General features: G+C 43.7%; 2 protein-coding genes and 1 long non-coding RNA gene across 9 annotated transcripts in view; 2 read left to right on the top strand and 1 right to left on the bottom strand.

The window, feature by feature from the left end:
- Positions 1–7,370, top strand: part of tmem43 (transmembrane protein 43) — a 41,475-nt gene extending 34,105 nt beyond the window's left edge. The window contains 1 exon segment of the mRNA NM_001173744.1: positions 7,061–7,370. The gene's annotated coding sequence lies outside the window, so the exon portion shown is untranslated.
- LOC106565138 (WD repeat-containing protein 82) lies at positions 1,859–9,330 on the bottom strand. Of its 2 annotated transcripts, none has more exons than XM_014131923.2 (9): positions 9,006–9,330; positions 8,446–8,546; positions 8,009–8,075; positions 7,823–7,922; positions 7,573–7,689; positions 3,387–3,542; positions 2,980–3,049; positions 2,574–2,716; positions 1,859–2,442 (listed from the first exon to the last, which is right to left on the bottom strand). In XM_014131923.2, the coding sequence occupies exons 1-9, from the start codon at positions 9,164–9,166 to the stop codon at positions 2,413–2,415; spliced, it is 945 nt and encodes a 314-aa protein (XP_013987398.1). In that variant the 5' UTR covers positions 9,167–9,330; the 3' UTR covers positions 1,859–2,412. The 2 variants fall into 2 exon arrangements, with proteins under 2 accessions (XP_013987398.1, XP_013987399.1); XM_014131924.2 differs by having other exon boundaries at positions 8,838–9,304.
- A 132-nt stretch (positions 9,331–9,462) lies between these two features.
- On the top strand, positions 9,463–13,703 carry LOC106565141 (uncharacterized). Of its 6 annotated transcripts, none has more exons than XR_006758136.1 (6): positions 9,463–10,841; positions 11,042–11,147; positions 11,596–11,683; positions 11,921–12,045; positions 13,012–13,098; positions 13,222–13,703. It is a non-coding gene; the product is annotated as an uncharacterized lncRNA (long non-coding RNA). The 6 variants fall into 6 exon arrangements; XR_006758135.1 differs by having other exon boundaries at positions 11,042–11,233; XR_001319614.2 differs by having other exon boundaries at positions 11,042–11,683.
- The last annotated feature ends 60 nt before the right edge of the window (positions 13,704–13,763 follow it).

Here is a 13,763-nt window from a genome sequence, read left to right as displayed (position 1 = left end):
AAAATTTTTTATATAGAACTCTTGCCACCAACATAATTTTGAATATTTGGGGCATAAAATCATCAAAGCTCTGCAGATTTTGTTGTGAGGATACAGAATCAATAGACCATTTATTTTAGTATTGCCCTCAGGTAGCCTGTTTCTGGTCTCAGGTTCAGGAATGGCTGAAAATGCATAGCACTGATCTAAAATTGACCCTAGAAATAGTACTGTTAGGAGATCTGGAGAAACCGGGTCAGTCAATTACTAATATACTAATACTCTTAGTAAAAGTATTTATCTTCAACACGCAATCTGTAGATTCTATTCGATTAGATAGATTGAAACTGTATGTTAAACACCATAGCATAGTTGAAAGATATCTGTTGCGTAGAAATACGAAGTGGGTGGCCAGCAGAGATAGATGGGATGGGCTGAGGGAAGCTGAGGGTTGGTATGTGGAATTGGAGACAAGTGGGAGTGGAGTTGCTGTGTGAGAGAGAGAATGATGGTCAAAAGATAAAGGAAAAAAAAGTCAAAATAAAACATAATAAAAGTACATTTGAATGACACTAAGTGGCAGTTTTTACAACTAATGCTGGTTTGCCTGAGGCTGATGCGGTGCAGGTGTTTGTACACATGCATATACACACACTCTCATTCAAATAAACACATACAAAAACACACACATGTAATAGTGCCAGACATGCACACAAACATATAAAGTAGGCATTGCTGTTATGATTTCAGTTGTCCTTGATGTCCTTTGTTTTAAATGTATTATAAAAATAAATAAATTGCATTGTTGTTTGCTGTTTTCTTCTCTTTTCCTTTTTTCTCTTTAGTTCATTCTCTTGGTTGTTGTCATTTAAACGTGTGTCTAGGCCTACCCAAGAGTACAATTACCATGGATTCCTGTCTGGTGCGACATCCTTTGGCAGTAAGATTTTCAAAATCCTCTCCTCCAAGGTTGTCTTCTAGGATGAGGTTCCCCGTGTCCTCTCTCTGCTGCTGCTCAGCTGGCACCTCTGCACTGGCAGCAGACAGTTCGGTCTAAACCAACTTCCGTGGCAGTGATGTACACGGGTCCGATTATGTCTAGCGAAAACCAAACACAGCATTCTACATTAAGGACCTTATACCAACGGTCAAGCATGGTGGTGCTAGTGTGATGGTTTGGGGATACTTTGCTTCCTCAGGACCTGGATGACTTGAAACTAACAGTTCATGATTTAAAACCCACAAATGTCGCTGAGTTAAAGCAGTTCTGCATGCAAGAGTGGGCCAAAATTCCTCCACAGCGATCTGAGAGACTGATCTACAACTACAGGAAGCATTTGGTTGCAGTCATTGCAGCTAAAGGTGGCACAACCAGTTATTGAGTGTAAGGAGGCAACTACTTTTTCACACAGGGGTATTTGGTGTTGCATAACTTTGTTAATTAAATAAATAAAATAAGTATACATTTTTTTTTGTTATTTGTAAACTCAGGTTCCCTGTATCTAATATGTTTTGGTTGAAGATCTGATACCATTCAGTATCAAGGGGGTCTCCCGAGTAGCGCAGGTTCAATCCCAGGCTGTGTCACAGCCAGTTGTGACCCGGGAGACCCATTTTCTCATCCCATCGCACTCTAGCAACTCCTTGTGGTGGGCTGGGCGCCTGCAAGCTGACTTCTCGTCGCCAGGTCGTTGCAAGGTGGTGAGAGAAAGATGAGTGTGTACCTGTGATGGTACCATCCATAATTCAGTAAGCTGTGAGTACACAGTCCAAGGTTCTATACATTATTCAACAGAGCCCCCCTATTGTACCACAGATACACTGTACAGTATGTGCATGCACACATATCGTTTTCACCAATGAAAAACACCAGTTTAAGTACATTAGACGTAAAACACTTTAATACTTTCTGAATAAACAGTACAAAATAAACAAATTGAATTCCCAATAAAACATGTCTCCACAGTTAAAATGCATACTTGATTGGAGTTGTCACTATTAAAAAGTTAAAAGGTCATAATTGTCTGCTAATTAATACATTGTGGCACCTTCTTCAGAATCACAGTTGAGAAAAACGAAATATATAAAAACAAGTGTTTGTCAGTAGTACACCACGGGTATTCTCTACTCATATAAAAACTTTTCAACCAGCACCTGTCACAGTGGACAATAACTACTGTCTCCCACAGCTCTAGTGATTCCCTCATGTAACCTTCCCCATTTGGCAAATAAATCAGTTTACAGAGTGACAGTTCTTCTCGTGGTTAATCATCAGTAGAATCCCTTCCACCAATGCCTTAATGTGCTTCCAATTTCATATGGAGGCGTTAGAGTCCATAGTGTTCTGTCTCTGTATACTCAGAGCAACATGAAAGGAGAAAGGCATCCTGGGTAATGATGATGACAGTTTGTCTCTGTGGTCCCACACCTTTATCAGTCTCCTACACAGGGAAGCCAGAACGCCTGCAAAGAGAGAGAGAGCGTGTGGTAGATTTTGGCAGGGGCAAATTAGAGACAATGAATGTGTGTCTAAGCATGGGTGTGTGGGTGTGTTTAGGCTGATGAAAGTGTGTGTGTGTGTGTGTGTATCTCACCATATTGGAGCAGGCGCTGGCAAACGTCATGTATTTAGGGTTAAACTGCAGTGTGTTGATTGGTCCTGAATGCTTCCCGTCCAGAACAGCTATTTTCATCCCACTCTCTGTACTCCACACATGGACCCTCCCATCCTCTGAACCTGGGGCATAAAGGACAACATGAGGGTTAGGTGGTTATGGATTGGGGGAGAAGTGTTTGACAAACATATGGACTGATAGGCAGAGTAATAATATCAGTTCATAGGGTCAAATGGCTAATTGGTGACTCAGGAATTGGCTTGAGTGCTTCAGACTTGAAATTGTGTTGAGTTGTTCTGACAGACTTTGGTGGATCAGGGAGGGCTGGGTAAGACAGCCTAGTTTGCTAAGTCCTAATGATGGGAATTGAAGGTGTCGGGCTTACCAATCATGACAAAGTCTGAGTCTGGGGTGAAGCAGGCCTCCAATGAAATGCCTTTACTGTTGTTGTAGCCCTGCAGAACACACAGGAGAGACACGTTTGATTCAGCCAGTCCGAAAACAACTATGTATTTACTAGACACAGCTATGTGCATCACAGGATGCTGCTGAGGGGAGAACGGCTAATAATGATGGCGGGAACAGAGCAAATGGAATGGCATCAAACACATGGCAACCATGTGTTTGATGTATTTGATACCATTCCACTAATTCCGCTCCAGACATTACCATGAGCCCGTTCTCCCCAATTAAGGTGCTAACAACCTCCTGTGATGTGCATACTCGTAGAAAATGTATGTGAAGAATATGCACTTCAGGTCTATCAGTGCAGTGTGGTAACGGTTCTCTCACTGAGAAAGTGTGCAGCACGGATCCATTGAAGGCATCTAGGATCCGAATAGCACCCCCGTTGGTAGAGATGAGAATCTGCTTCCCGTCCCTGCTGAACTTCAGTCCAGTCCACTCACAGACACGGCTAAACAGAGTCTCAAAGGAGGCGAATGGGCCCTGAACACAAGTAAACAACAAATTGACATCACCACAGCAACTCACAACTGAGGGTGATCATCATACACATTTTCTAACGGTAAAACCGCACGCACGCACGCACGCACACACGCACACACACACACACACACACACAAAGGTTTGGACACACCTACTAATTCCAGGGTTTTACTGTATTTTACTATTTTCTACATCAAAACTATGGAATAACACATATGGAATCATGTAATAACCAAAAAAGTGTTTAACAAATCAAAATATATTTTATGTTTGAGACTCTTCAAATTAGCTGCCCTTTGCCTTGATGACAGCTTCAAATCAAATCGTATTTGTCACATGCGCCAAATACAACAGGTGTAGACCTTACAGTAAAATGCTTACTTCCAAACAATGAGTTAAGAAAAATACCAACAAAAAAGAAATGAAATTAACAAATAATTAAAGAGCAGCGGTAAAATAACAATAGCAAGGCCTTATACAGGGGGTACTGGTACAGAGTTAATGTGCGGGGACACCGGTTAGTCGAGGTAATGGAGATAATGTGTACATGTAGGTAGAGCTATTAAAGTGACTATGCAGAGATAATAAACAGAGAGCAGCAGCAGCAGCGCGGGGGGGGGGGGTGGCAATGCAAATTGTCATTTTATTAGATGTTCAGGAGTCTTATGGCTTGGGGGTAGAAGCTGTTTAGAAGCCTCTTGGATGTAGACTTGGCGCTCCGGTACTGCTTGCTGTACAGTAGCACAGAGAACAGTCTATGACGAGGGTGGCTGGAGTCTTTGACAATTTTTAGGGCCTTCCTCTGACACCGCCTGGTATAGAGGTCCTGGATGGCAGGAAGCTTGGCCCCAGCGATGTACTGGGCCCTACGCACTACCCTCTGTAGTGCCTTGCGGCCGGAGACCAAGCAGTTGCTACACCAGGCAGTGATGCAACCAGTCAGGATGCTCTCGACAGTGCAGCTGTAGAACTTTTTGAGTATCTGAGAACCCATGCCAAATATTTTCAGTCTCCTGAGGGGGAATAGGTTTTGTCGTGCCCTCTTCACGACTGTCTTGGTGTGCTTGGACCATGTTAGTTTGTTGGTGATGTGGACACCAAGGAACTTGAAGCTCTCAACCTACTCCACTGCAGCGCCGTCGATGAGAATGGGGCGTGCTCGGTCCTTCTTTTCCTGTAGTCCACAATCATCTCCTTTGTCTTGATCCCGTTGAGGGAGAGGTTGTTGTGATTGCACCACACGACCAGGTCTCTGACCTCCTCTCTATAGGCTGTCTCGTCGTTGATGAGGCCTACCACTGCTTTGTCATTGGCAAACTTAATGATGGTGTTGGAGTCGTACCTGGCCATGCAGTCATGAGTGAACAGGGAGTACAGGAGGGGACTGAGCACTCACCCCCGAGGGGCCCCCGTGTTGAGGATCAGCGTGGCAGATGTGTTGTTACCTACCCTTACCACCTGGGGGCGGGCCGTCAGGAAGTCCAGGATCCAGTTGCAGAGGGAGGTGTTTAGTCCCAGGGTCCTTAGGTTAGTGATGAGCTGTGAAAGGGCAGTGTGGAGTGCAATAGAGATTGCATCATCTGTGGATCTGTTAGGGCGGTATGCAAATTGGAGTGCGTCTAGGGTTTCTGGGGTAATGGTGTTGATGTGAGCCATGACCAGCCTTTCGAAGCACTTCATGACTACAGATGTGAGTGCTATGGGTCGGTAGTCATTTGGGCAGGTTACCTTAGTGTTCTTGGGCACAGTGACTATGGTGGTCTGCTTGAAACATGTTGGTATTACAGACTCAAACAGGGAGAGTTTGAAAATGTCAGTGAAGACACTTGCCAGTTGGTCAGGGCATGCTCAGAGTACACGTCCTGGTAATCCTTCTGGCCCTGCGAATGTTGACAGTTTTCCGGAACAGCTGATGCTCTCATGCATGTTTCGGTGTTACTTGCCTCGAAGCGAGCATAGAAGTAATTTAGCTCGTCTGGTAGGCTCGTATCACTGGGCAGCTCGCGGCTGTGTTTCCCTTTGTAGCATGTAATAGTTTGCAAGCCCTGCCACATCCGACGACCGTCGGAGCTGATGTAGTAAGATTAGATCTTAGTCCTGTATTGACGCTTTGCCTGTTTGATGGTTGGTCGGAGGGCATAACGGGATTTCTTACAAGCGTCCGGGTTAGAGTCCCGCTCCTTGAAATTGGCAGCTCTACCCTTTAGTTCACTGCTGATGTTGCCTATAATCCATGGCTTCTGGTTGGGGTATGCACGTATAGTCACTGTGGGGACAATGTCATCGATGCACTTATTGATGAAGCCAGTGACTGATGTAGTTTACTCCTCAATGCCATCTGAAGAATCCCGGAACATATTCCAGTCTGTGCTAGCAAAACAGTCCTGTAGCTTTGCATCTATCTGCTTCATCTGACCACTTTTTTATTGACAGAGTCACTGGTGCTTCCTGCTTTAGTTTTTGCTTGTAAGCAGGAATCAGGAGGATAGAATTATGGTGAAATTTGCCAAATGGAGGGCGAGGGAGAGCCTTGTACGCATCTCTTTGTGTGGAGTAAAGGTGGTCTAGAGTTTTTTTCCCCCCTCTGATTGCACATTTAACATGCTGGTAGAAATGAGGTAAAACGGATTTAAGTTCCCATGCATTAAAGTCCCCGGCCACTAGGAGCGCCGCCTCTAGATGAGCGTTTTCCTGTTTGGTTATGGTCGTATACAGCTCAGTGCGGTCTTAGTGCCAGCATCGGTTTGTGGTGGTAAATAGACAGCTATGAAGAATATAGATTAAACCTCTCTTGGTAGATAGTGTGGTCTAGACCGCCACCCCTTGTCTTACTGCTGTTCTATCCTGTCGATACAGTGTATAACCCGCCAGCTGTATGTTATTCATGTCGTCGTTCAGCCACGACTCGGTGAAACATAAGATATTACAGTTTTTAATGTCCTGTTGGTAGGATATAAGCGCTTGTAGTTCGTCCACTTTATTATCCAACGATTGTACGTTGGCCAATAGTACCGATGGTAAAGGCAGATTAGCTACTCATCGCCAGATCCTCACAAGGCACCCCGATCTCCTTCTGCGATATCTCCGTCTCTTGCTCCTGCGAATGATGGGGATGAGGGCCTTGTCGGGTGTCTGGAGTAAATTCCTCTCGTCAGACTCATTAAAGAAAAATGATTTGTCCAGTTCAAGGTGAGTTATCGCTGTTCTGATGTCCAGAAGCTCTTTTTGGTCATAAGAGACGGTAGCAGCAACATTATGTACAAAATGAGTTACAAACAATGCGAAAAAACAAACAAAATTCAACGGTTGGTTAAGAGCCCATAAAACGGCAGCCATCCCCTCCGGCGCCATCTCATCTTTGCACACTCTCGGCATTCTCTCAACAGGTGTGCCTTGTTAAAAGTTAATTTGTGGAATTTCTTTCCTTCTTTAACCAGCATGGCTACCACAGCATTCTGCAGCGATACGCCATCCCATCTGGTTTGCGCTTAGTGGGACTATCATTTGTTTTTCAACAGGACAATGACCCAAAATACACCTCCAGGCTGTGTAAGGGCCATTTGACCAAGAAGGAGAGTGATGGAGTGCTGCATCAAATGACCTGGCCTCCACAATCACCCGACCTCAACCAAATTGAGATGGTTTGGGATGAGTTGGACCACAGAGTGAAGGCAAAGCAGCCAACAAGTACTCAGCATATGTGGGAACTTCTTCAAGACTGTTGAAGCTGGTTGAGAGAATGCCAAGAGTGTGCAAAGCTGTCATCAAGGCAAAGGGTGGCTACTTTGAAGAATCTAAAATATAAAATATATTTTGATTTGTTTAATACTTTTTTAGTTACATGTGTTATGTGTTATTTCATAGTTTTGATGTCTTCACTATTATTCTACATTGTAGAACATAGTACAAATAAAGAAAAACCCTTGAATGAGTAGGTGTGTCCAAACTTGTGACTGGCACTGTAACAGACATAATAAACAAATAGTACATTGCAAACACTAATACATTCCACACACATTTCCAATGTTACCTTGTCAAAGGAGCGGAGGTCGTACAGTTTAATCACCTCAGAGTCAACCCCAGCAGCGAATATCAGGCCCTCGGGGTCATAGGAGCAAACGGGCTTCCCCAAAGGATTAGTAAGACCCTAAGACAAAGAAACACACATTTCAAGGCCTGTTACATCACATAAAACACATTGATGATATGTGTCTTTCCCCAAACTCATCTAAAGAGCACAGTGAAAGAACCGTTGGCTTCTAAAGGCTGCTCTTATTCACCTGACAGTTTGGAGAGCGCAGGTCCCAGAGTCGTATGGTCATATCCAAGGAACCAGAGATAAACGTGTCATCCACCGGTGACATGGAGAGAGCAACAACCCTGACAACATCCACACAGTGTGTAATCAATGTGAGTGTCCAAACAACCATTAACTGTATATGAATCCCTCAAAAGTGTTGTCTCACCTATCGGTGTGCCCAGGGAAGTAGCGGATGTACTTGTTGTCAGTGAGAGACAGGTATCGGATGGTATCTGGATGAGTCACAGAGAGGACGTGAGTGAGGTCATACTTTTGTAAAACTGACACAAACACGTGTTTGATTTAATTTTATGGAAGCAGCACACCATGTTTTTAGCATCTTTGAGCCCCACTTTATAAAATACAGGGAAAACACTGCACACAATAACATTGTGCGGTCAAGCCAATTAACACAGGCAGGCCAATTCTGATACATTTTTTTCACTCGTTGGTATTTTGTCCAATCAGATCAGCTCTGAAAATTATCTGCTGTAAAAATATCTTATGTGATTGGTCAAAAGACCAACCGGTGGAAAAATGATCATAATTGGGCTGCCTGTGTAAAAGCAGCATTAGAGCTATACAACTTCCAGAAATTCCTACCATCTAGTTTGTTGGAGCTGTAGACCACTGTGTTGGCGTCCCCGTGTGTATACCGGATAAGGTCTACTCCGTACTTCTTACTGTACAGGGTCCGTATTGGTCTGAAGTGGGGTGAGGGCAGAAGGGGACATGATGACACAAGACAATTTGACAACACGGTACATTAAAGCTTTGATTCTCTCTCATTCACAGTAACTTATGTCAAAGTTATACATGTTGTGGTTATGTAATGCAACGTGTTTTCGTTTTCTTCTAATAAAATAATCTTCATTCTATGCCAACTATTTGTATTTAAACTGTACAGTATTATTAACCATGCCTTGATGGGTATATAATTTTCCAGCCTTGGATTATAATTGTAATACAACATGAATTATTATATTTTCGGACACCTTTTTTTGCCCACTTGAACAACCGACTTCCATGTGGGACTAGAGCTCGGGGATGTTCCCAAACAACAGGCCCCACACATAGAAAATGCGTCTTCTAGCCTGTTTTGTGCACGTTTAGGTTACGGCATGCAAACTGCAGCTGATGAAACAAGATAAAAGTGTGCTCACTTTCCCTCCTGACAGTCATATAAAACAATGGAGTCGTCGTCGCTACTAGATATTGCACTCTCGCCGTTCGAGTTGTAGTCCACACAGTTGACTTTCTGCGAATTCTCCCGGAATGTCCTAGCAACCCTAAAACTTCGCAACACGCTGTCCGTAATCTTCATCTCGGCAGGCGCAGAATTTGGACATCAATCAATGTTATCTTTCATTTTTTAATCACTCTTTAGGCGAGGACAGAATGGTGGACTGACATCTCAGGAAGGTCGGAATTTGCAGGCTAGTCCATTGAATGTCGGGCCATGTGTGGTGTGTCGTGAACAACATTAGCTTGAGCAGCAAGAGTGGAATCTGCGGGTTGACTTCAAAATAAAAGTTCTCCATTAAATCTGCTGTAAACTCATAAAAATAATTGAATCATGTCACACTTGGACTAGAATATGAAACAAAATTGGAACGTTATATAAATTCAACAAACATCAATAATGAGTTAATATCCCACATTTAAAGTGCTTCAATAAGCGCTACAATGCTAATGTTTGTAAACTCTTCACAGTTGTGTTCTGTGGGTGCCAAGATCCATAGGTATGGCGCTAATATTGATGAAAACTCAATACATAAATGTATAAGTATTCCCCAATGCAATTCTGAAGTCTTATACATCCACAGTGCAATTTCATTCCACTATTTGTATCAGTTTACATGTTTCAATGAGGGACTTTTAATTTTAAGGCAAACCACCGATTCTACTATTGTTGTTCACGATAATGTTGTTCATGACACACGTGTGCCCACTGACGGAATATAATGTTCCCTTCCCTCCAATAATATTCCCAAAACGATTAGCCTCAACTCCAAAATAACTATGCATTATGAAAGTATTTGCGTAGCCTATTCACACATTGCATAGCTCAGACTGGATATTCATTCAACTGCAGCATTTCTAACGTTGTAGATTCATTCACTTGCTTGTGCGAATCTGAAAAAAAGGAAGTCAATATACAGAATTTCCGGTGTGAAGAAATCAACCACCACTGTGGCGCCATCCAATGTTTTTAGCTTCAGACACGAGCCGGCATGAGCTTTATAAAAATCTTTAAAGTAGGCTAGTTGTCATAAACAACTACAGGACGGGAACGCTGACTTGTAATAATGATGTTATAAGCACATGTGAAACGCTAATTCGCTCAGGGAGAACGAGGAATATTTGTCACATATCGAGGGGAGCAGCAGCATCCTTGTTCACGCGGACACATGCTTCTGCATCGAGACGAGAGGCACCAGCACCAGGGTCTGACTCTGACAACAGACCGAATCTGAGAACCATCGACCTTCACGCAAAGTTCGCCTGGAAAAACAGAAAGGAAAGGCAACTGGTCAGAAGAGACTCCCTTATCCTCGGTGTCAGTTGCCGCGTTCGTATGCTAGTCGACTCGTATTTTTATTTATTTATTTAACAAGGCAAGTCAGTTAAGAATAAATTCTTATTTACAATGGTGGCCTACTCCGGCCAAACCCGGACTACGCGGGGACCATTGTGCGCCGCCCTATGGGACTCCCAATCACGGCCGGATGTGATACAGCCTGGATTCAAACTAGGTACTAGTGACACCTCTTGCACTGAGATGCAGTGCCTTAGACCGCTGCGCCACTCGGGAGCCCGGTATGTGATTGCTGCAAGTGTCCCCACTGCCAAAAGAGGTTCATCGAGCTGCGACAGTTCACTCAGCAGCGGAGTAATATTCACCCCGACGTTCTGGCCAAGCACCTTCAAAAGAGGTCTGATTCTCCCACACCCAGAGCTCGCTGTCATCAATAAGCCATATGGAGCTTCTGTTCAAGGTATTGGGGCAATGTATTTACATGCCTATTACATTATGGTACATAAGGCTTAAATGGTCAAACACACAGTCAAGGATTATATCATGAAAGAGATTGTTCATTTGAATATCACTAGTAACAAATACAACATAATACCATGAGGTGTTTTCAAAAATCACTGTGATTTAAATCCAGTAATCTTCCCCATAAATGGGTCAAAGGAATATTATGGGCGTCTTCCAGTCCTTGCCAAGGTGATGGATGGCTTGAGAGCTGAGCCCCACTCCCAGCTGAATGTCCGCCTTGGATTGGACGAGGAGACAACAGGTACCCTCTTGCTGGAAAGGACTGAAGAAGCACCGGACTATGTACAAAACCTCCACAAAAAAACACCAAGTGGAGAGGAAATATTGGTGTGTGGATGTCTATGTGTGTTTAGAGATTTAGTTTAAGATAAGGATCCAGGCAGCACATCATATGCCATAGAGTTTTTGTAATGACCCTGCCGTTGACAAATAGCTCCCTAGTTTTCTTGGAGCAGCGGTGATGTGTCTGGCCCTGGACCCAAGGGTTATTGGGCTCCATTCACACCTTAAATCACATTTTATTGATCGCATACACATAGCAGATGTTATTGCGGGGGTAGTGAAATGCTTGTGTTCCTAGCTCCAACAGTGCAGTAGTATCTAACAAGCAGTGACATAGCCTCTGAACCTCATGCTACTTCCTGGTTTCATTACACTTTATCTTCCTTTTTCCCTATTCCCCCATGCAGCATTGCTGCTGTGGCCTGTTCCCTCTGAGGGGATGATTTGACAACCCTCATAGAGAGAGAATTGACCTGGGCTCAGGCTCACTTCAAGGTAACGAACTGCTTTCCAACAATATATCATAAGCTTCTTACCAAATTCTGGCTGTAGTCTTCTAGTGACACATTGACAATAGTGCACAACTCCTGTCATGTTTGTATCGGTGGCTTTCAGCAGATACTGCGATGTCCTTCAGGTTTTGAAGTTAGCATCTGTTATAGATCCTATATTTGTACATAATGTATTGTGTAATTGTATACACCTAACCTAACGGCCCATAACCCCTCTCAGATAGGCCTGAGTACAGGGTGAGTGTCGGCGGCGAGGGAGTGACTAACGTGCAGGCCCAGGGGGCAGTGACCCAGTACGTGTCCTGGACAGCAGCAACAGCCTTGTGGAGCTCCAGCCCATCACAGGTAGCGACACTTCTGAAGTAAATGAATCTGGTGTGGTTCCAAGTCATCTGTTTTTGCAGTCACCTCGCACATCCAAACTGATTGCTATATAACATGATTGCAAAAAAGATGACATGGAACCTGTCTTCATTAGTGGGGGGAGGTTCGGGTCTTTTTACGGACTAATATTTTCGACTCATTCAGTCAAAAGAACACATTTTTAGACTTGTTTTGTTCATTTGAGTCAGCAATGCCCAGAGAACACAGGACCCTTACCGGCGAATGATGAACTGAAAACTCAAAATAGTCATGATTCTACAAGCCCTCTCATTCACCATAAGGGGCTTATTGGAGCTGTCATTTGTGACTGAGACTTGTAAAAGGGTGCTTTAGACAATGTACATTTGTTGATTACTAGGCATGCAAATACGATTATCTCTCGGTACATTTGAAACGAGTTGTGGCCGCAACTCGACTAGATTGCGAGCGAGTCTTGGCGGAAGGCATTGCGCGTGATGAGTGTAATATTGTTTGCGAACAGCAGCATCCCAAATGATTCATTCTCAAGTTCGAGTTTGTTGAGCAGAGGCTGTGTACGTTTTGGTTCTACAAAGCTGTGTAGAACTTGCGAGAATATATGACCCGACAGTTGTTGTTCTGAGCACGTCAACTGAGGAGCGCGTATTAATCCCGCTGTAGAATTCATTGCGGCCAGCAGTTCAAACAAACGACTTAAAACGAACGAGTCAAATCAGAATTTTTTTATCATAACTCGAGTCAGTAAAAAGTCCTTCAAAAAGAACAGATCGTTCTTTAGTCTTCGTGTTGTTGAGGGGTCTGCTACACACTAATACCTCACATTAACCTAGGTCATAGAAGACACTATGCTCCTTTTAATAGTAGCACCATTTTTTGAACCACCTTGTGAACCAGCGTAGCAACCTGTTCACTGTGTCTCTTGCCTCATCCATTCTCTCCTGCTCATAGGGGTGAGGATCCATATGGCATACGCTCTGGGATGTCATATCCTTGGGGACCACAAATACTCCCACTTGACAAAAACTTCCACCTTAGGTAAACACCACTTCACAATATAGATGCATTACAACAAATTGTTGCCTAAGCTTTAGACCTCTTTGGTACCAGTCAAGTTAACTGTACTGGCATGCAATGATGGGCTTTGTTTTTTTACTTCAGAAACTGCTGGACGGTTTGTTACCGAGGCTGGGATTGGAACAAAACAAGGCACGTCGCCGCCTTCCCTAAGCCTGCACGCACGTCAGCTGACACTGCCAGTGATATCACTGCCCCCTGCTGATGAAGTACTTCACCACCAGCACCCTGTGACAACTGCAGATCCCCATTCCAGATAAGAAAGATGAATGATGCATCAGCGGCTCCTCTGCAGAGCAGACAGGATACAGAAGACTCTTAAAATCAGAAATACGGCGCGGCATCACTTCAAGTGACCCTTGACCTAATGGTTGACCAAGTCCAAGAGCTAAGGCCTGACTGAAATTCTTAAAAGCCACACACACACTCTCTTTCTCTCATTCACAGTACAAAGGCACGTTTGAAAAAAAAAAAACATACTTTCTTATTTAGTCTCCAACACCACTAGAATATCAATACATACAGGAGATCATAAATGCCAATAAAAATACATGTAAAAAAGTGAGCAGAGGTCCCATTAAATGTCTGTTGGTGTGTAATCCACTCTGCTCTTGGCTCCTGTCCTG

The sequence above is a fragment of the Salmo salar genome, chromosome ssa12 (assembly GCF_905237065.1).
Source record: "Salmo salar chromosome ssa12, Ssal_v3.1, whole genome shotgun sequence".
Classification (NCBI taxonomy): domain Eukaryota; kingdom Metazoa; phylum Chordata; class Actinopteri; order Salmoniformes; family Salmonidae; genus Salmo; species Salmo salar.
The sequence above is the reverse complement of the archived record's forward strand: the minus strand, read 5'-3'. Positions and strand labels throughout refer to the sequence as shown.

Excerpts from the sequence above, each read along its gene's own strand:
- LOC106565138 (XM_014131923.2), bottom strand. The coding sequence starts at position 9,166 with ATGAAGATTACGGACAGCGTGTTGCGAAGTTTTAGGGTTGCTAGGACA. Across the intron at positions 8,076-8,445 it reads CAGCTCCAACAAACTAGATG|ATACCATCCGATACCTGTCT; the intron begins GTAGGAATTTCT and ends TGACTCATCCAG. Across the intron at positions 2,717-2,979 it reads CTCAGACTTTGTCATGATTG|GTTCAGAGGATGGGAGGGTC; the intron begins GTAAGCCCGACA and ends TTTATGCCCCAG.